Source organism: Podarcis pityusensis (assembly GCF_964106645.2).
Source record: "Podarcis pityusensis genome assembly, chromosome: 2".
NCBI lineage: Eukaryota > Metazoa > Chordata > Lepidosauria > Squamata > Lacertidae > Podarcis > Podarcis pityusensis.
This window is the reverse complement of record NC_138029.1, coordinates 108754827-108776990: the sequence shown is the minus strand read 5'-3', so window position 1 is coordinate 108776990 and position 22164 is coordinate 108754827. Positions and strand designations below refer to the sequence as shown.

The window sequence follows — 22164 nt, the reverse complement described above, 5'->3', positions numbered from 1 at the left end:
CCCGCATCACAAGACATGGCACGCAAACACCATTTGAACGGCAATGCCGTATCAACTGGGGTGGGGGGCGACCCCCTCAAATATTTTATTGGGGGGAACCAAAAGGACCTCGGCCTCAAGGAGTTGGCTCCTGTGTTTTCGTCCAACGTGGGAACCCAGGACCTGAGATTAAGAGTCTCATGCTCTACGGACTGAGCTATCCGTGAGAATGATCTTCCACCCACTGGAGAAAGGACTTAATTTGAAAGGGGTGGGGAAGTGGTTACCCTTCCCGATTTTATAATTTTGTCACCTCTCCGTTTCTGTTGTAGTAAGGATGTTGCCCTGGGTTACATAAAGCGACTGACCAATTGCAAGCAGGACCTGAGTGCGATTCCTCTTCTCTCTTGTGGCTTCTGGCTCCAGCTGTGGAAGCAGTTCACAGGGACATCATAGCTAGCAGCCACTGATAAGTCATAAATCTGTCCAAGCCTCTTGCAAAACTTGGTGGCCACCGCTGCCTTCTGCAGGAACCAGTTCCATGGTTTTAACTATGCACTGTGTGAAGAAGTGCTTTTTTAAACAAAAAATCTGCCCTGATAAAGATGAAGAGCAACTTACAAAAAATTGGAATGAACAATACACAGCCTAGTCTAGCCCAGGGATGGGGAACCTTTTTCAGCCTGAGGGGGAGCTCTGAGGCCAAAAGCTACCCACCCTCCTGGTAGGCAGCCTCTGATTCAGAAAGACAGATGTGTCATACATACCTAAGCGTGTGGATTTTCTGTTACACAATTGGTTGAGGAACCAATAATGTTTCCTACCTACATTCCAATGTATTACTTAGACAGGCCACCACCAAGATCAACTATCTGAACATGTTTGGCGGTGAGCGTTCCAAGCACCACAGCTCATGGCTCTGTAAAGCCAGCGATATTGTTCGACTTGAGCATAGGAGACCTGGTTTCAACAGCTTTCTCAGCCATAAGGTTCCATACATTTAGGGATACAGTGGTACCTCGGGTTACAGACGCTTCAGGTTACAGACTCTGCTAACCCAGAAATAGTACCTCGGGGTAAGAACTTTGCTTCAGGATGAGAACAGAAATCATGCGCTGGCAGCAGGAGGCCCCATTAGCTAAAGTGGTACTTCAGGTTAAGAACAATTTCAGGTTAAGAACGAACCTCCGGAACGAATTAAGTTCTTAACTCAAGGTACCACTGTATATATTTTTAAGTATGAATGCTTTGTTTAGCTTGCTAATGCGGATATAAAATACTATATTTAGGGAGGTAGCCGTGTTGGTCTGCCGTAGTTGAAACAAAATAAAAAAATTCCTTCCAGTAGCACCTTAGAGACCAACTAAGTTTGTTATTGGTATGAGTTTTCGTGTGCATGCACACTTCTTCAGATACCAAGTGTGCATGCACACGAAAGCTCATACCAATAACAAACTTAGTTGGTCTCTAAAGTGCTACTGGAAGGAATATACAGTATTTAGGGAATGTGCTTGCTTTTCTTGTGCTTTAAGTATTGATAACTTTTTAAAACTGCTCCTATGAGCGGCTTCTGAGCATAATTTGCTAAATATTCACTGGGCAATTTGCAGAATGGCCACAGGTTCCCTATCTGTGATGTAACCACATCAGGATTCATAGAAGTCAAGGTGATTTTAAGCAGAGGTTGGATAGCCACCTGTCATGGATGCTTTAGCTGAGATTCCTGCATTGGGGGGGGGGGGTTGGACTAGATGACCCGTGGATCCCTTCCAGCTCTAAGATTCTATGATTTTAGTGCCTTGGAATAGGAGCAACAAACTGATTATTCAAATACTGTCCCCAGTCTTGCTCCACCCTGAAGGCACACAAAAGAAATTTGTATCAAGTTCTGGGGAGAAATTTGCCCATACTGTAGTCTTACTCATAAGGGCAGAGGAAGGAATATTTTCAAGATTTTAAAAAAAGAGGCTTTTCACACTTTAATGTTACAGTCCTGTTTTTTAATTGTGTATCTCGGTGGTTCTCAACAGCAAAGCTCTTCACTTGAAACAAAACTTCAGAGGAACGCTTGTAGTAAAACATTTTAAAGATATTAAAGGATGGTGATTATTGGGAAAGGCCGCCGGAGGAGCAACTTTAGGAAAATAAGAAGATGCCTTCGACTCTCCCAGTCCCATTTACAGATGTCCAGGCTCTGCGTAATTTGAGGAACATTGCAACAACGGTGTGATTTGGGGTTGCTGGCTTGCTTTACTTCGGAAGCCCCCCTGTGTTCTGACAAGGGGTGATCAGACCTCACCCAAGGACTAAGGCGCTCATTCCCACGTTACAAAGTCACGTGCCCTTACCCTTGCATTGCCTGCTGCTGTAGCGACCTTACTCTACAAGCCTTAGCTGCATTTTGGGGGGAATCCCCGCCTTTGCAGGAGAGGAGCGCCCGGCTGTGGCGTTTTCCACGCGGCTCAGTTCGCAACCCTGCCTTCTTTCCCCGTGCAGTTGCGTGTATAGAAAACGGGTGGCGCCACCCTCCCGCATGGTAATTTGACGTCTGTTTTATATATATAACATGCCTTGCAGCTCCCCCAGACCCCGCGCAGAGGTTGCCGTTTTGTTTTGTTTTGATCCCCCTTCCTGCCTGCCTACTTTTTCTCTCTTTCCTCGCTGCAGCGACTGTTGTAGCGGGGTTTGCTTTTCTGCCGGCACAGGAAGGGGCTGGAAGTAGCTGGGGAAGAAGGAGGGCGGCGAGGGGTCGCATGGGGCGCTGCGATCGGAAATCGACTTTTTCTTTGACTTTATTATTGGCCAGGGAAAGCCCCCTTCGCCTGGGGCGCCCAGTTGCTGATTGGCGCCTGCAGAGGGAGAGAAACCTTTCGGGTCTCCGCCCACTCCTGCGCGCCCGACCGAAGTGGAGACTGTGTGCCCACCTACTCCCTGGACTCAGCCCCCAAGAGGGGAGCCAGCGATTAACTCCGGAACAGCCGGGCACTCTAGGTAACTGTGGCGTGGGGCAGGACGGGGTCTCCGTCCCCTTTTCCTCCTGCTACGTTGCTGGGGAATGTCAGATCAGCTGACAATGGGTAAATGATCTGAGAGCCATACGAGAGAGTTGTTTTGTTTTGTTTCCTGCGCACTTGTGTAGTCCTTTCCCACGTGTTCCTCAAAAGGGACGGAAGGCGGCCTATGTAAAGGCGACCCTGCTTTATGCTCGCGACAACCTTGTGAGGTAGGCGAGGCTGGGATTGTGTGACCAGGCTGTGTTCACCTGCGTGGTGTTCCCCATATTTTCCCCAGTGAGACTCAATGCCCTTGGTCAAGGCACAGTCTGACCCCTTCCTTTGGTGACCCTCGTAGAACTCTGGCCCAGTGGTTGCTATTTATTAATTTGATTTTGAATTGATTTAAGAATATTGCTTTTAAAATGCTGTGTTACTTTTATTGTTAGCTGCTCTGAGCCCGACTTCGGCTGGGGAGGGCGGGATATAAATAAAATATTATTTTTATTCGATCTGCAGTTTCTTAACCCTAACAATCAGCCTAATGCAGATATTTGTATTTGAAGATTACACACTCCAGCCGGGCAAAGACTCTCAAGGAGGTTACAAAGCAGAGCCTGCCAGAAGGGGCAGGTATGGCCTCCGGAGAGTCTTGAGGGGGTCCAGAATTCCCCACTGCACCCCAAGATCTAAGGTTCCCCATCCCTGAAACAGGCCTTTATAAAACACTCAGGTATCTTGCTGGAAAGGAGCTTGGGAAGTTGCCTAAATATTTGTTCATCTAGCAGCTGGCGCAGTGATGCCCACTCTGTCTGGCAGCAGGTCTCCAGCAGAGGCCTCTACCCCCCCCCCCATCACCTGCTTCCTGGTCCTTTTCAAACTGGAAATGCCAGGGACTTGAACCTGGGAATATCCCTTCTTAAAATGAACCCTTTTGCTGTTTTTCTTTTTTCTTTTACATCACAGTCTGCCATCTTCTGCCCCAACCCAGTGCATTCTGCTGAAAGAAGGAATGGCTACAGCAGAACCAACTCAGGTAGGGGGGGAGATCTTCAAATAATTTATTTTAGTAGAGGCAATTTCAAGAAGGTTTCTGAGCCATCGTGCCCTTGGAGCAAGAAAGGTGGGCATCTCAGGAGTTGGGATTTGAGTACCATGAAGGGAAACGTTGATCAGTCCTCTGGGGCACAATCTAGTTGGGTTGGTTGGTTGGTTTGAATGCAGTAGTAGTTTCGTGTGCTTCTCATTCATTCAGAAAATATGTAGACGGGGGGTGGGAAGCCTTTGGCCCTTTAAATCCCATCAGCCCCAACCAGCATGGTCAGAGTTGATGAGAGTCCAGCAACGTATTGAGGACCAAAGTTCCCCCACTTCTGAAGTATAGGGTTGTGGTCTTAGACATGTTGCCATATGCAGATGATACCCAGCTCTACATCTCTTTTAAAACAGAACCAGTGAAGGTCCTCTGTGAGTGTCTGGGGGTGGTTGGAGGATGGATGGCAGCTAACAGATTAAGGTTGAATCCTGACAAGACAGAAGTACTGTTTTGGGGGGACAGGGTATGGGCAGGTATGGAGGACTCCCTGGTCCTGAATGGGCTAACTGTGCCCCTGAAGGACCAGGTGCACAGCCTGGGAGTCATTTTGGACTCACAGCTGTCCATGGAGGCACAGGTCAATTCTGTATCCAGGGCAGCTGTCTACCAGCTCCACCTGGTACACAGACTGAGACCCTACCTGCCCCCAGACTGTCTTGCCGGAGTGGTGCATGCTCTGGTTATCTCCCGCTTGGACTACTGCAATGCGCTCTACATGGGGCTACCTTTGAAGGTGACCCGGAAACTACAACTAATCCAGAATGCAGCAGCTAGACTGGTGACTGGGAGTGGCCACCAAGACCATATAACACCAGTCCTGAAAGACCTACATTGGCTCCCAGTACATTTCCGAGCACAATTAAAAGTGTTGGCGTTGACCTTTAAAGCCCAAACTCGGCCCTCCAGCTGTTTTAGGACTACAACTCCCACCATCCCTAGCTAACAGGACCAGTAGTCAGGGATGATGGGAATTGTAGTCCCAAAACAACTGAAGGGCCGAGTTTGGGGGTGCCTGCTCTAAACGGCCTCGTCCCCAGTATACCTGAAGGAGCGTCTCCACCCCCATCGTTCAGCCCGGACACTGAGGTCCAGCTCCGAGGACCTTCTGGCAGTTCCCTCGCTGTGGGATGTGAGGTTACAGGGAATCAGGCAGAGGGCCTTCTCAGTGGTGGTGCCTGCCCTGTGGAACGCCCTCCCATCAGATGTCAAGGAAATAAACAACTATCTGACTTTTAGAAGACATCTGAAGGCAGCCCTGTGTTGGGAAGTTTTTAATGTTTGATGTTTTATTCTGTTCTTAATCTGTTGGAAGCCACCCAGAGTGGCTGGGGAAACCCAGCCGGATGGGCGGGGTATAAATAATAAATTATTATTATTATATTTTTAACATCTTTTCATGGCACAGGAGTTTAGGATTTGTGTTAGTGTGGAACAGACAGAGGCCTGGGCACAGGAAGGCTACACCCTGCAGCCATCCTAGTGTGACTGTTGTTAATACAGCAGGCAGTGAGCTTAGGAGCCTTGTTGTTTTAGGAGCTGGGCACACCTGAGGAGGAAGACGAAGAAGGGGAGAAAACAGTGCACCTGTCTCACCCTGACCAAGCATCCCCCACAAATGATACTCCAATGGGGGAAGAAGAGGACTGTGCAGCATCCCCAGGTAAAAAGCCCCAGTTACTTCTGTCTTTCTGTGAGCCACTGCATCACCCTTGGCTTCGCTGCACTAGGACCTTCCTCAGACTCTTTAGTTCTGGGTTTCTCCCGGCCATGACGGTCCTCTGAAGTAGCTCAAGCGCTCAGGACAGATTGCCTGCACTTTGTCCCATGTGGCAGTCAGATGCAAATCTAAGGGACACCAGAGATTGGACATCCTTTCTTGGAGATAAAGAAATGCACGCTAGGTAATATCATTTTCAGTTGCTATTTTTAAACTTCGGGGTTTGGCTTTGTTGTCGTTGTGTGTCAGCCTTTTGAAACATGCACACAATGACTGGAAGAGAAAGTTTTACTTTAGGACAAGGGTTCTCAAACTGTGGTCCGCAGGCTACCAGAGATCTGTGAGTTTCACTCTGGTGGTCCGCGACGTGTCTGTGGTTTCGTGGTTGAAGATGGGAGGTGGACATCCACTCACTCTGGCTGGGGCTGATGGGAACTGGAGTCTACTCATAACCGGAGGACTACAGGTTCTCCATCCCTGGGCAAACAGGAAGGATTTAACAGGAGCTCTGGCAGAGAAAAGGTGTCAGGTATATATATTCCTTGAGGAAGTTGTTCTGCACATGCAAGGACTTAGCTGAATTCACGTGCAGCCTCTCAGAAAAGAATTCTGGTATTTACCTGACAGGAGATTCTGTCTATCTAAAACAGGATCTCCAAGTTCTGCTGGGGATGCCCAACCAGAAGGAGAAGAAACGGCCTGGGGTCTTTATCTCCAGTACTCAGAGGAAGCCAGGAGCCCAAGAGATAGCGATGGTTCGGATGGAGACCACAGCTGGGAATCTCAGGCAGTCCTTGTGAGCTCTCCTTGCCCAATCCCATCTTGCCCAGGTCAGGAGCTCATGGAGCAAGCAATGGGTTCCTGGAGGCTTTTGGGCTTTGTTTTGTTTTGCTTATTTTGCAATATTTATATGCCGTTCGAATAGAATAGTATAAAATATTCATTTTTAAAAAGATAAAACAGACTTAAATAACAGCACACATAATAAAACTACCCAAATAGGAGTAAGAATCAAGTGATTCTGTGAAAACTGCACGTTTGGGTGGGCTTGCCAAAACAAGAGAGTTTGTAGCAGGCATCCAAAACAAGGCCTTGCATCTAACGCAGCGCTAAGTTACCTGCTCCATCTGTGCAAGATGCTGTTGGACTACAACTCCCATCATTCCTGATGATTAGACATGCACGCTGGGGCTGACGGGAGCTGTAGAGTCCAGCAAGATCTGGAGGGACATGGGTTTGCCATGTCTGACTTCTAGAATCAGGCCTTTGGAGTCCATGCCATTCCGGCCGCTGTGGTAATGGGAGCCATTTTGTGCTTTACAATATGATATGATAATCTTTATTGTCATTGTCCCATAGAGAACAACGAAATTGAAAATCTACATCAGACATTCAGAAACCAACAAGCCTGCTATCCCAGCTACCCCAGCCTGGTTAGCCTCCTAAAAACTCTGATACCCCATAATTAAATACAATATACTCCCATAGAGACTATCTTACACTGCGTTTAAAACCAAAATCACATTTGAATAGAAACTGTTTCTCAGGCAGCTAGTCCTAGTCTTTATAACCCTGTACCTTCTTCCAGAAGGCAAAAGCTGAAAGAGATCATTTCCGGGGAGCACACTATCCTGCACTATCTCTGCAGCTTTCTTATGGCACCTGGAAGCATAGATTTGATCCAAGGTAGGGAGAGTGCACCCAATTATTCTCTCCGCAGTCTTTACAACCTTGGACAACATTGTTTTTTCCCTGACCGTGCAGCTCCCAAACCACACACAGAGACCATAAGTTAATACACGCTCGACAGTACAATGGTAAAATGCCATCAACAGGTCCTTTGAGAGATTATTTTTTCCGGAGGATCCTCCGGAATCTGTGAATGACACATTCATGTGGGTTTCTTTTCAGAGAGTGAAAACAAGGAAGAGTACCCAGAGACTGTGAGGTCTCGCATGGCCTTGTCTGGAGCCTGTAGAAGGAGGGGGTCCTCTGGTGCTAAGAAGTGGGAGTCCCGCGAGAAGCGAGATGAAAGCTTCCTCAGAGAGAGCTGGGCTTGCCCTCCTCCCTATATGGAGGTTCTTGGGGGCACTCGGGACTGTGCAACCCACCAGGGGCTCAGCAACCATCACAAGGAGTGTGGGAAGATCCTTAAGGCCCGGCCCCCCAACCTCATTAGCCGCCAGAGACTTCACGGGAGCATGAAGCTCCACCGCTGTGCCGACTGTGGGAGAGGCTTTGGCCTCCTCTCGAACCTCATCCGCCACCAGAGGACCCACGTTGGGGGGAAGCCCTACAAATGCCCCGACTGCGGGAAAGAATTTGGCCACAGCTCGGCCCTCATCACTCACCGGCGCATCCACACCGGGGAGAAGCCATACGCGTGCAACGAATGCGGGAAAAGCTTCAACGTGGTGTCGAACCTTCTGCGCCACCAGAGGAGCCACACGGGAGACAAGCCGTACCAGTGCCCCGACTGCGGGCGCTGCTGCAGCCAGAGGTCTCACCTGGTCACTCACCTTCGCCTCCACACAGGGGAGAGGCCTTACCGGTGCCTGGAGTGTGGGAAAAGCTTCAACGTCAGCTCCGACCTCATCAAACACCGGAGAATCCACACGGGCGAGAAGCCTTACGAGTGCCGCTACTGCGGGAAGCGCTTCAGCGGCAGCTCAAACCTCATCACGCACCAGAGGCTCCACACGGGCGAGAAGCCCTACGTCTGCCCAGAGTGCGGCAAAAGCTTCCCCATCAGCTCCAAGCTCATCGCTCACCAGAGAATCCACACAGTGGAGAAACCCTACGATGGCGCCGACTGGGGGAAGAGTTTCCCCGAAAGGCCTCGCCTGGCCAGGCACCAGCAGAGCCCGTACCGCCGAGAGAAACGCTTCAAGTGTGGCGACTGTGGGAAGAGTTTCACCACCAGCTCCTACCTTATCACTCACCAGCGCACCCACACGGGGGAGACCCCTTACATCTGCGGGGACTGTGGGAAAAGCTTCACTGTCATCTCCAACCTTGCCAGACACCAGAGAATCCACACGGGAGAGAAGCCTTACCAGTGCCCGGACTGCGGGAGGAGCTACAGCCAACGGGCCCACTTGACGACGCACCTCAGAGTCCACACGGGAGAGAAGCCTTACGTCTGCGCCGACTGCGGGAAGAGCTTCAACGTCAACTCGTCCCTCACTAAACACCGGAGAATCCACACGGGTGAAAAGCCCTACATGTGCCCTGACTGTGGGAAAACGTTCAGCCAGAGCTCCAACGTCATCACGCATCGAAAGCTCCACCATGGAGAGAGCCTCCTCGGTGGCCCCACAAGGATCCTTCAGATCAAATAGAACTTCCCATCTCTACCTAGTGACTGGTGCCTCTCTGTGTGGGATGTGAAACACAGAGCAGTCAAATACAACATTCCTAGAGTGGACATAAAGAGGGGGTGTCTGTACCAGCCAGTCAGAACTTCCTGTTTCCACCTGGGCTGGGACAAACTTCCTCTACATGTGACCAGTGGTGGGCATGACCTCACCTTTGCAGGTAACAAAATAGCACAGGGGAGGCAGCCATCTCTCTTTCTGACTCCATTCGTTGAAGAAGCAACTGTTGAATGGTCTCTTTAAATTTGAAGGTTCATTATTGTTCCACAAGATGTGTATTTCTTTAAAGGCCAGAGCAAATAACGTGACCTGGTTTTAAAGCCAGGGCGATAATTAATTTGGCTGTCAGCGACCAGCAAGTAGTCTACATAAGGAATAAGAAAACCAAAGAAATGTGGGACAGTTTTGCAGCAGTACATATTAGAGAAAAGTCAGCGTCTCCATTGACGTTTTTCAAGCAGCTGTACCAGACGAAGTTGCAGCCTGGTGGTGATTTGGCAGCACACTTGAGACGTCTGGAGGCGATACGTGGCGAATTGATTCGAAGGGACATGGAGATACCTGATATTCAGTATGTATTTATCATTCTTTGTTCCCTTAATGAAGACTTTGATGGTGTAGCTAGCCAGATATCTGCCGTTCCACCAGCACAATTAACTGTGGAAGGGGTAACGGCAAGTTTAATGGGCGAGTTGAACAGAAGGGAGGCTTGCATGATAAGCACTCCTATTTCCAGAAATAATGAGCAATGCCATATGCAAACTTGTGGTGATACAACTGCATTTAAAGCTGCCAAGAGTTGTTGGTTCTGCAATAAACAAGGACATTTTACAAAGGACTGCAGATCCAAAAGAAAGCAAAGTACTCCTAAGTCTGTTTCTGTTCGTCAATCACAGTCGTCAGCCTAACAGCCAACGTCGGATCATAAAGACAGAAAGGAGCCGCGAGCTTTTCATGCTCGGACAACAGATCATAAAAGAATTAAAGGTGCCAAGTGGAATAGCTAACAGCAACATCTTCTTAGTCTGAGATTCTCTCTTGGCTTCCAGCCAAGAGAGGACAAAGGAGCTATCTCCTTATGGGATAGATTCCAGGTGTATATATTTTGTAACTTAAGTCTGCCTTCTGGGATCCATCTGTGAACAGAATGTGAGTAAACTATTTTATACTTTTATACAAGACTGTGTCGTGTCTAATCTTTTTAAGAGGGAATAAAGGGGAAATTACCAGGAAACTTATTTTAGAGGCTTATACAAGCCTGGCAAACGTTATCCGCTGTACAGTACAAGTTTAAAAAGGGAATGTTGTTGTCGTTTAGTCGTGTCTGACTCTTCGTGACCCCATGGACCAGAGCACGCCAGGCCCTCCTGTCTTCCACTGCCTCCCGCAGTTTGGTCAAACTCATGCTGGTAGCCTCGAGAACACTGTCCAACCATCTCGTCCTCGGTCGTCCCCTTCTCCTTGTGCCCTCCATCTTTCCTAACATCAGGGTCTTTTCCAGGAAGTCTTCTCTTCTCATGAGGTGGCCAAAGTATTGGAGCCTCAGCTTCAGGATCTGTCCTTCCAGTGAGCACTCAGGGCTGATTTCCTTCAGAATGGATAGGTTTGATCTTCTTGCAGTCCATGGGACTCTCAAGTGTCTCCTCCAGCACCAGAATTCAAAAGCATCAATTCTTCGGCGATCAGCCTTCTTTATGGTCCAGCTCTCACTTCCATTCATCACTACAGGGAAAACCATTGCTTTAACTATACGGACCTTTGTTGACAAGGTGATGTCTTTGCTTTTTAAGATGCTGTCTAGGTTTACCATTGCTTTTCTCCCAAGAAGAAAAGGGAAAAAGGGAATGTTACTCTGCTAAATTATAGAACTTGTTAACACAAGTTGGGAAGGATATAATTAAACAACATATCCTCTCCTGCCTCCCTGAACATTCCCACAGTCTGGGGGTCTGGCTGCCTTTGAGGAACTTGACAGTCTTTTCTTGCCTTGTCCTGACTTTGGAACACATCCTGTGGAAATGCATGAAGCCTTCCCAAGTGTGCCCAGTCGCTTGTTCCTCACTGAGTTTGAGATACGATTAGGCGCTCAGGTAGAGTAAATAAACACCTGCAAACTTGCATTTCATCACCAACCAGAACCTCCAGCTGAACAGAGTCCTTTTGTGTGGGATCTGCCTCAGCCAGCCTTTTGCTCAGTATATATCAAGGAATCATGACAGGCTGGATCCTTGGATCCCCTGGTGACTTCAAGAAAGGCTTTCCTCCCAAATCATTTTGTCTTTCTAATCAGAAGAGAATCCACTATTGAGAATGACCTCTCTCTGCTCTGGTGACATGTGGGGGAAATGTTCAAACACCATACATGATCCTGGCGACTCTCTTACGCATTCCCACAAAGGATAAGTTATCCTTAAGGCTTCTGACAGAAAGTGCTGTTCCACCTTTGACCGTCCCCAGTTGTCATTTCAGGGAATTAGGATGCGCAGCTGACCCTGAACATCTGGTAGGGCTCTTTGGATCTGAAGCATAGCTTTGCAGCCCTTGGCTGGTCTAGTAACTGGAAGAGAAAAAGACTCTTCAGTAAAAATGGCTTCCTTGATTTTATGCCTCCAACCAGTTTGCTGGAATTAGAGAGGACAAAGATCTCAGAAAACATTTTCGGGTGGGGGAGTAAATGGGGAAAGTCCTGACTTTGGTGCCTGTCGAATGACAATAAAAGGATGCTTTTGTTAGTAATTCTGTACTTTCTTAACTAGCAGTGATGGTTGCCGAACTACTATTGTCACTGGGTTGCTCAATGTGGAGTAGACATTTTGCAGTTTATACAGCCACTGAGTTAGCAGGGTGATCGCAATAATCCCTGCAATAATAAATATACAGTGTGAACAGAGCAGTTCTTAGGCTTCCCAAGGAATGAAAATTTACTGTTAAACCACTGAGAACTGTAGCTCTGTGAGGGGGTCTCCAGGTAACTCTCAGCACCCTTAACAAACTACAGTTCCCAGGATTCTCTGGGGGAAGCCATGACTGTTTAAAATGGTATGACATTGCAGATGGGGTCTAAGTTCAGCTACCCAGCCCGTGCCACAAATGCCTGCTTATAGCCCTCCAGATGTCATCAGACTCCAACTTCCTTCAGTCCCAGCTGGTCAGGGATGATCAAAGTTGGAGTCCAGCAGGGTGGATTTGGTTTAAATCACAATTTAAATCACTAGTCAGTAAGACTTGATTTAAATCACTAGTTAGTAAGACTTGATTTAAATCATTTTTTTTACAGAAAGATTCATTCTTTCTGGTATAATCTTAATATTTACAACCAGAGGAAGGTTTCATTTTTGGAATAATAAATTTTCAGAGTAGTTTTTACAGTTATATCAAAAATTACTGATTTGGTTATACTATTAGAAATACATAGATAATTATGAAATTATTGTAAGGTTTAATAAGTTAACTGTTTATATTTGGACAACTTTTCTGCTGTACTTTATTGGAAGGAAAATATAATTGGTTCCTTAATAACAATTTAAACAATTTATTTAACTAAAACAATAACATTATAGCATATGTATCCATGTTTGTTAACTGATGTGGTTAAACTTTGTTGTTGTTGTTTTTTTAAAAAAACTTAGACTGAGTTTTAGCACACATGAAAAACTTAAAACAAATCCTTATTTCCTGATGAATAGCCTTTGGACTATAATGTAACTTAAATCAAAAACTATCTTTGGAAAGATTTTTCCTCCAAAAGCATTTTATTTTTAAAATCTTATTTAAATTTAAAAAAAAATCTGATTTTAAAATATATATATTTTTAAATCATTCATTTCCCCCCCACCCTGTAGTCCAGCAATTCCATAGTTTCGGGAAATGCATCTGCCTTTCACGGTTTAATGGTTTACTCCGGAGATTGCGGCGTAAGACGAATGTGGCTGCTGCATCAAATCTCTGAAGCAGCTCTTCCACGTTGTAACTGATTTTTGCCAGAGCAAAACAGCAAGGATCTTTCAAATACTGCTCTGAAACATGAACAAATTTACACCAAGGAACTCCAAACAGACCGTATCTGGTATGTTGTCCTACGCTAAAGAAAGTCCAGTTCTGCCAGGGGTACCAACTTAAATAAAATAGGGGGGGCAGGTAAGCACCACCCTGCATAATCGATTACATGATGCATCACACACCCCGCCATTTGAATGGGAGGGGCGAACGGTCCCCTCAAATATTCCATGGGATACTGAAGGGACCTTAGCCCCTAGGAGTTGGCTCCTATGAGTTTTGCCCTCCATGCTTCGTCAATATAAGATAAGCACATGCAAATGTGCTTATCTTTCATAAACATCTATGGTTTGAATCTTTAATTGAAATCTACAGTGGTACCTCGGGTTACATACACTTCAGGTTACATGCGCTTCAGGTTACAGACTCCGCTAACCCAGAAATAGTACCTCGGGTTAAGAACTTTGCTTCAGGATGAGAACAGAAATCGTGCTCCGGCGGCGCGGCGGCAGCAGGAGGCCCCATTAGCTAAAGTGGTGCTTCAGGTTAAGAACAGTTTCAGGTTAAGAACGGACCTCCGGAACAAATTAAGTACTTAACCTAAGGTACCACTGTACTGTATTGAGTGGCAGGGGACATTTATGGTGGTGTGATGGTTAAGAGTATCAGACTAGGGCCAGGAAGATTCAGATTCAAATCACCACCTTCCCCAATAGTCACGAAGTGACCCTGAGCTGCTCACTCAGCCTAATCTACTTTGCAAGGCTGTTGTGAGAATAAAATGGGGGGGGGGGGCATGTACCACCCTGAAGTCTCTGGTCACGACTGTCCTTTTTCATCCTGTGATTTTGGAATGACTGAAGAAGATTTCTACAGCCGGATGCAACCATTTGTTTTGTTCTCCAAAGATCCTAGAAGCTGGAAGTTGGCCAGAGCAGGGATTCCTTTCCAGTTGTCAAAGCCCTGTGAAAGACCCTTTGCCTCTCCCAGAATAAATTATGGAAGTAGATGCAAATTGATTATGCATAGCATATAGGGACTGCAGAATTCACAGAATCTCGATGGGGTGTACAGTGTATTACAACACACACTGCCAAAGATGGCAGTAACACAACAATATCAAGACCTGATTTGCCTACCACTCCCCCCCCCCCCCATAAGACGATCTGACCATCCATTCCTCCTCATAAGGAAGCTGTGCCTGAAGGAAGAACTGTGAGGGGAGAGACTCCATCAGGCAAGGCCTCCTTCCACCTGCCTTGTTCTACCCTCTGCTTCTCAATGTGTATTGTATTGTTTTATGTTCTGTGGCTTGCCGTTGTTTTATTGATTATAGTTTAGATATTATCGTAACTGTTGAGTGGATTTCTGTTTAACTTTTATATGTTGATATTATTTTATACTATTCTAATGATTGTTGAATGTTATTTTTTTGACGGAGGTTGCCTATTTTAAAGTTATGTTTTATTATCACATTTTTGTATTGCATTAGATTGTTATAAGATGTACATTTTTTGTTTCTTCAGCTCGTAAACCGCCTTGAGTATTGTAAGATAGAAAGGCAGTATACAAATTAAAAATGATGATGATGATGATGATGATGATGAATGACACGGATGTCAGAAGGTCTGAGGCAGACAAAATATTTGCTTTTCACACAGGTTATGGGCATCATTACCACAAGATAATGTGCTTTGAATAAAAGTATAGTTTGTACACTACAGCCATATAAAAGCTACAAGAACCCAAAACATCAGATCCGTTTTGTTTTTTTAAATTTGTACTGCGACTCCAGGACATGCTAAGTTCTGTGATTTTTGTTGCTGGCCAGAGCCAGAGGCGAGGTGCATTTAGAGTGAACTGTTTGCAAACATGAGGATTTAATAAAAGCAGCGCAGATCCAATCGTCATCCTCACAGAATCGTAGAGTTGGAATGGGTCCAAGGGTCATCTAGTCCAACCCTCTGCAATGCAGAAATCTCAGCTAAAACATCCATAATATAATCAGCATTTTCCTTCTATGCAATGCAATGACGGGGTTGGACGCTCAAAAGCAAGGCAGGGGCCACTCCTAAGCGCGTCTCATCTCAGGACGTCCCAACTCTGGCGGCCTGCAAAATTGAGACACGATCCCCGCTCCTGGCTTCTCGATCCTGCAAAGGAATCTATGGGTTAAAACCACCAGCGATCAGATTCCTAGAAGGCTCCAGGAAAAAACAAAAAATTAAGGAGGAAGGAAATAGCGAAGGCCACCTTCCTGTCCTACTTCCTTCCCGTTCCCCAACCCTCTCTTCCGGCTAGAAATTACCTTTTTTGGGGGGGATAACATACAAATAAACAATAAATACAACCGCTGCGGATTGCAAAGGGTGCAGAACGGTGGATTTGGGGATCTGTCGGCTCATGCAAGAAGGAGAAGCCCTGGAGGCAAAGAGAAAGGAGGAGACCAGAGACTGCAAAAGGGTCGCTGGAAGGTTTCCCAAAGCCCCACTCCAGATCAGAGCCTGTGTTGCTGATCCCCCACATCGTCCCTTGTCCGGATCCCCTCTCCAGATCCGGGTCAGAACAAGGTAATAAACAGAGGGGAGGAAATGAATCTCAGGTGCATATCTCATTCAGGTTACCTGATCCATAATGCCCTGTCATTCAAAGAAGGCGACTGTACCATCCCGGCTAGCGGTTTCTACACCGGGCTAGTTAGCAGCTCTCTCTGGTCACAACCATCACCCGCAGCCTAAGGTGCTTCAAGCTGGAGATGCCAGGATCTGAGTCTTGGGATCCTCCCTGTGTAAAGTGCGTGCTCTGCCACACTGAGGAGCTACAGGCTTCTCCGCAGTCAGGATGTAGAAATGCAGGGTTTTGAGCCAATTTAGTCTGTAAAGGAGCTGGCCTGATCCGAATCAGCCCAGGGACCCGATGCTGCAAAACCTCTGAGTGCCAGCAGCGTTTGGAGGCTCCCAGCCCTGGTGCTCAAGATCTTTTTAATGAGAGGTTGACTCTGGGTCTTTAGATGCACAATCTGTGGGTTTTAGCGCTTAGCGAAGGCTTCTCTGTTATTGACTGGCAGTTCAAAACTGTGGCAGAGCTATTTTTATCTGGGTCCAGTTAAGCTCAAAATGCAGCGGCGTTAGAAACAAAGTGAGAGTGTCTAATAATATAGCCAAATGTCATTGACATCTGGGTTCGAGGTAGTGTGTTCCTGTTACAAGTCCTTAAAGGAAGAATGTTGTTTTATTTATTTGTTTGTCTGTTTATTGAGGAAGGCATGTCCGATGCTGAAAACCCAAACCCTGAATTAGAATGGAAGTGTAGACCTGAGAACAGGGATGGGGAATCTGCGGCCATCCAAGTATTGTAGGGACTACAACTTCTGTCATCCCTGACCATTGGTCATGCTGGCTGAGGCTGGTGGGAGTTGGAATCCAACCACATTTGGAGGGCCACAGATTCCCCCATCCTTGATTTAGATCGGGGTTTCCCAAACGTGGGTCTCAGGTTGGATTTGGACTACAATCCCATCATCCCTGACCACTGGTCCTGCTAGCTAGGGATGATGGGAGCTGTAGTCCAAAAGCAGCTGGCAACCGAAGTTTGGCAAACCCTGTTTCAGAGAAACCCTGGAATGAAATAGGCTTTTCATGCTCAGGGCAGATGATGCCCTGTTGGAGCACTTGGATGCTGGACTCTTGAGCTCCCCTTGTCTGCATCTTGCACTCATACCATACGTACCTTGTTTTCTTCTCTCTGCTCATCTCATTCCTTTCATGCCACCATCTGTCCATCACACCAGTTGTTTCCCCCATGCAATACCTTTGGTTCCTTTTTCCTTGACCTCTGTCATTCCATTTAGCCAATATCCCCATTTGCCGTGCTCTCCATTAATGTTTCTCATCAGATAATTGTATTGGAACGGGAGGGTGCCTAACAGATTACCTAGCCCAGCCTCCTGCTCAGAGTGTCCTGCCGTTGATCCTTTTCCAAACTTATCCTCAAAACCTCCAAGGAAGAAGATATTGGAGAGCTGTTGCCAGACAGTGTAGACAGGAACGGCTAACTTGTGGTCCTCCAGACCTTATTGGACTCCAACTCCCATCACCCCCAGCAAGCAAGGCCAGTGTTCAAGGGGGGTTCGAGTTGAAGCCTAACAACCTTTGGAGTGCCACAAGTCAGCCATTTTTGTGTAGACAATACTGAGCTAGATAGTCCAGCAGTCTGACTAATTATAGGGCAGCTTCCTATATTCCTACATTATGTCCTTCTTGAGATGACTAAAACTATCTGCAGTACTTTTATATGTGAGTGCAGTCAGGTTACCTCGCCTTCCCTAGTACAGTGGTACCTCAGGTTACATACGCTTCAGGTTACAGACTCCGCTAACCCAGAAATAGTGCTTCAGGTTAAGAACTTTGCTTTAGGATGAGAACAGAAATCATGCTCCGGCGGCGCGGCAGCAGCAGGAGGCCCTATTAGCTAAAGTGGTGCTTCAGGTTAAGAACAGTTTCAGGTTAAGTATGGACCTCTGGAACGAATTAAGTACTTAACCCGAGGTACCACTGTACTTGGCTTGCCATTTTGGCAGCGGCTTTGCTGACATCTTGGGAGCAGAGTTCACATTTCTCTCCAGATCCTGGTTGGCGGCCATTTTGGCCTGGTGTGCAGTTATTGAAAAGCACATTTTGTTTGCAGCTCCAGGAGTGCGGAGGGGAAACCCGATGGAAGAGCAGGACCCAGCAGGACCCCAAACAGAGGAGACATTAGAAGGAGGAGGAGGACATTTTCCTGTTTATCGGGTTTATGGGAGCACTGAGGAGGTCCAAATTGAGGAAGGTCCACAAGATGCTAAGCGGATACTGGATGAGACCGCACCACTAGGTACTAAAAGGACTGCAGGTGAGGAGGCTGCGCAGGAGGCTCAGCAGGTACCTGATGAAGCAGGTCTGCAACAGGCCAGCCAGACAACTGACAAAAAACTCCAGCGGCCCCAGGACACCCAACATCAGGATTTCCAGAAGACAGCCAAGTCCCGGAGGAAGCTGCTGGTGCCTACCCGATGGGACCACACCAAATCTTTTCAGACTTCCTTCAGGAGAATAGCTGATGCCATCCAGTGGCCTCGAGAAGAGCGGAAGACCCAGAATCTGCTAGACCTCAGTGTAGAAGCCACTCAAGTCTGTAAGACCCTGGGCTCCCTTGGGCAAGTGGCGGACGAGGACGCCACCAGTTTGGAGTTATGGCGCCGGCGGTTCAGGCAGTTCTGCTACCTGGAGGCCGAGGGACCCCGAGAAGTTTGCAGCCAGCTCCAAGACCTTTGCTTCCGATGGCTGCAGCCCCAGAAATGCACGAAGGAGCAGATCCTGGAGCTGCTGGTCTTGGAGCAGTTCCTGGCCATATTGCCGCAGGAAATGCAGATCTGGGTCAGGAAGCACGGACCGGAGACCTGTGCTCAGGCGGTGACCCTGGCAGAGATTTTCTCTTGGAAGCTGCAAGACCACGAGAGGTGGGATCAGCAGGTGAGAGTTCTGGAGAGGAGGCTACACCCTGTGGCCCTCCAGATATTGCTGGACTCCAACTCCCATCAGCCCCAGCTGGCATAGCCAAAGGTCAGGGGTGAAGGGAGCTGTAGTCCATTAACAACATCAGGAGTGCTATAGGTTCCTCCATGTGTGGTGTAGTGGTTAAGAGCGGTAGACTTGTAATCTGGTGAACCGGGTTCATGTCTCCGCTCCTCCACATGCAGCTGCTGGGTGACCTTGGGCTAGTCACACTTCTTTGAAGTCTCTCAGCCCCACTCACCTCACAGAGTGATTGTTGTGGGGGAGGAAGGGAAAGGAGAATGTTAGCCGCTCTGAGACTCCTTCGGGTAGTGATAAAGCGGGATATCAAATCCAAACTCTTCTTCTTCTTCTTCTTCTTCTTCTTCTTCTTCTTCTTCTTCTTCTTCTTCTTCATGGAAGTGACTGCAGCTGTAGAAGGGCAGACAGCATGGCAGGGGGCAATTTATGAGTGCTCATCTGAGGGTTATGTTTCTCTCCTCTCCCGGACAACTAAATAGGTTGGGGTAGGAATCCAGTCTATTTCCTGTCATGCTGATCCCAACGAGGCAGTCAGCTGGACCAGGCAGGTGAGGGTTGGGGAAGGTAACAGAAATTGATTTTGGAGCTGGGGCATTTGCCTCTCCAAACCTGTTGCTATGACCTGATGTCCCTCCCTTTGATTCAGGTGCCGGGGCCCTTTGAAAAAGTGGCTGTTAATTTCTCTAAGGTAGACCCCTTGAAGATGCAGCTGTACGTGGTGGCCATGCAGGACGATGAAAGGATAACCAGCTTGTTGGGTAAGGGTTTTTTTTTTGTGGCATGCCTGGATCATGTTACAAAGCTCAGGGTGGCGGCAGAGTGGGAAGGTAAGGCAGAACCCACTGGGGCCGGAAGGCTACGCTTAGTTTCTCCATCCCAATCTAGTCCCAATTTTGTCTAGCCTAGTGGCAGGGGCTCACCCTTGGCCCCCCAGCTCTGCTCCCACAGATCATTTTCATCTGGCATCGTTGGGGATCAAACGTGGGGCCTTCTGCTTGCAAACAATTTTTCCATGCCACAGTACTACAACCCCTCTGTGGTGTTTGCCTCCTAGGTGGGTCATAAGGAAAGGGTTAAATGAGTGTGATGTGATTGGCCAGTGGAAACTGATTGGAGGAGTTAGAGTTAGAGTGGGTGTTTTTTGGAAGTCAGTTGAGAGTTGGGAGTTGGAGAAGGAAGAAGGAGGATATAAGTCTGTGGGTTGGTCGAGTTGTGTTGTGAGAGAGTGAGAGGAACTGTTAGGTGGAGTCAGATAGATAGTTGGGATAATCAGTTTAAAGTTGTTAGGAACGTATAGGACAGTTAAGAAACTAAGATTAAGAAACTGACAAGAAAAATTAACTGAAACCATAATGCCTATAAAATAAACTTGATTATTTGTTATAAAATAAACAAATAATCATAGGCATGATTATTCATGCCTATAAAATAAACTTGATTATTTGTTAATGTTAACAACTGTCTGGACTCCGTGTGCACCCGTGAGGAGAAACGGGTTGGTGGCAGTGAAGAAAGCAATCACAGTGGTGGCACAGGGATCAATAGACCGTCAAACGTCCGGGGGCCCTGTGTGATCGCCACAGCCTCCCCAGAAATTCACTCTGTGGTTGTCTCTTTATTCCAGCAGGCAATGGCCAAGCGAGTGAAAGTGAGGAGGAGAATCTCCGGCTGGAAAGGCCGGGGCAAGTGGAGTACCGCAGGATGTCGCTGGAAAGGGCTAAAGGGAGCGTCTTCTTATTTCCTGAGATGGGAGAGGTGCCCGAAAACCAGCTGGTCACTGGAAGGGAAGTCCTCCAGTTTCTAGAGACTGAAGAGACATCAGGAAGCCAGCAGGCCCCAGAGAAACGCCAGGGAAGGCTCCTGGAACAGGCAGCGGAAAAGGCCTTTCATTCCGAAGGGGCAAAAAGTTTAAATGAGAGCACTTTACACAAGGGGCTTGAGGCAAGTCCTCAAAAAAAGACAGTCGCAGGGAAAAGCTGCAGCCAGAGTACCGACCCTCTTAAAAACTTGAATGTCCAGGCCGGGAAAAAGTCATACAGATGCTCGTATTGCGGGAAAATCTTCAACCATGCCTCCGCTCATTTGGTCCATGAGAGGATCCACACAGGAGAGAAACCATATAACTGCCTGGAGTGTGGGCAGCGTTTCAGTCGGAGATCGCACCTTACTAGACACCAGAGAATCCACACAGGCGAGAAGCCCCACACATGCTCAGAATGTGGGAAGCACTTCAGCCGGAGATCCCACCTTATTGAACACCAGAGAACCCACACGGGAGAGAAGCCGTTTGCCTGCTCCATCTGTGGGAAAAGCTTCAACTACCGTTCCCTCCTGAAAGAGCATGCAAGGATCCACACAGGAGAAAAGCCATACAAATGTTCAGACTGTGGGAAAAGCTTCAATCGGAGGGAAAGCTTTATAATACACGAGAGAACACACACGGGGGAGAAGCCGTATGAGTGCCTAGACTGCGGGAAAAGGTTCAGTCAGCGATCGAACATTACTGCCCACGAGAAAACCCATATGGGAGAGGGGAAATGCAAGTGCTCAGAGTGTGGCAAGAGCTTCTGTAATTCAACCAGTCTCCTTAAACATCAGAGAATCCACACAGAAGAAAAAGCATAATAAATATGCAAGCACTGGCAGTAGAAAAACCTCTGGTTAGTGATCCACATTTTCTTAAAGAGTAAAAGTCAGGTCATTACTGCAGGAAAATAACCTCAAGGTATGACCATACACAATTGTACCACTTCAGAAGGTCGGCAGTTCGAATCCCCGTGACGGGGTGAGCGCCCGTTGCTCGGTCCCTGCTCCTGGCAACCTAGCAGTTTGAAAGCACGTCAAAGTGCAAGTAGATAAATAGGTACCGCTCCAGCGGAAAGGTAAATGGTGGTTCGCCAGAAGCGGCTTAGTCATGCTGGCCACATGACCGGCTCCCTCGGCCAATAAAGCGAGATGAGCGCCGCAACCCCAGTCGGCCACGACTGGACCTAATGGTCAGGGGTCCCTTTACCTTTACCAATGGTCTTACACAATTGTACCACTTCAGATGAAGGGTGGGAAATTTGTGTGACTGAGTGCACAACTTAAAAAAAATGTAAAAATAAAAAAATCTTGTGGGCAGCTAGTATTATAGGAAGAGAGGCTTTGCCCTGTCCTCTTACCTTATGTGCCAAACAATTAATGTGCAAGGTTTTTTCCCCCAATGTGCAGGGCAATTCAGACATGTGATTTCCCCCACATTCATTCTGAAATAGCACATCCGCAAGAGGTCTGCATCATGGGTGTTCAACCGGCACATAGAAAACTTACAAAGGAGGGAAGTCCTATAAAGACTTGACTCTGAAGGCTCAGAGGTTTCAGTCTGAGCTCAAACCATGTTTTATAAGGCCAGGGGATGGGAGTAGAACTCAGATTCCAATCGTCAGTGTGA

General features: G+C 47.4%; 2 protein-coding genes across 6 annotated transcripts; both read left to right on the top strand.

Moving 5' to 3' along the window:
- The first annotated feature begins 207 nt into the window (after window positions 1-207).
- On the top strand, window positions 208-10341 carry LOC308469617 (uncharacterized protein). 3 transcript variants are annotated; one of them, XM_080992337.1, is made up of 5 exons: window positions 208-3202; window positions 3939-4008; window positions 5602-5728; window positions 6436-6615; window positions 7697-10341. In XM_080992337.1, exons 2-5 carry the CDS (start codon window positions 3985-3987, stop codon window positions 9124-9126), a joined length of 1761 nt encoding a protein of 586 aa, XP_080848463.1. In that variant the 5' UTR covers window positions 208-3202; window positions 3939-3984; the 3' UTR covers window positions 9127-10341. The 3 variants fall into 3 exon arrangements, with proteins under 3 accessions (XP_080848463.1, XP_080848464.1, XP_080848465.1); XM_080992338.1 differs by lacking the exons at window positions 208-3202; window positions 3939-4008; window positions 6436-6615 and adding an exon at window positions 7374-7471 and having other exon boundaries at window positions 5611-5969; XM_080992339.1 differs by lacking the exons at window positions 208-3202; window positions 3939-4008; window positions 6436-6615 and having other exon boundaries at window positions 5613-5969.
- Window positions 10342-15264: 4923 nt separating this feature from the next.
- Window positions 15265-21385, top strand: LOC308469554 (uncharacterized protein). Of its 3 annotated transcripts, none has more exons than XM_080992179.1 (4): window positions 15265-15728; window positions 17845-18668; window positions 19378-19489; window positions 20359-21385. In XM_080992179.1, the coding sequence occupies exons 2-4, from the start codon at window positions 17871-17873 to the stop codon at window positions 21354-21356; spliced, it is 1908 nt and encodes a 635-aa protein (XP_080848305.1). In that variant the 5' UTR covers window positions 15265-15728; window positions 17845-17870; the 3' UTR covers window positions 21357-21385. The 3 variants fall into 3 exon arrangements, with proteins under 3 accessions (XP_080848305.1, XP_080848304.1, XP_080848303.1); XM_080992178.1 differs by having other exon boundaries at window positions 15269-15760; window positions 20356-21385; XM_080992177.1 differs by having other exon boundaries at window positions 15272-15728; window positions 20356-21385.
- The last annotated feature ends 779 nt before the right edge of the window (window positions 21386-22164 follow it).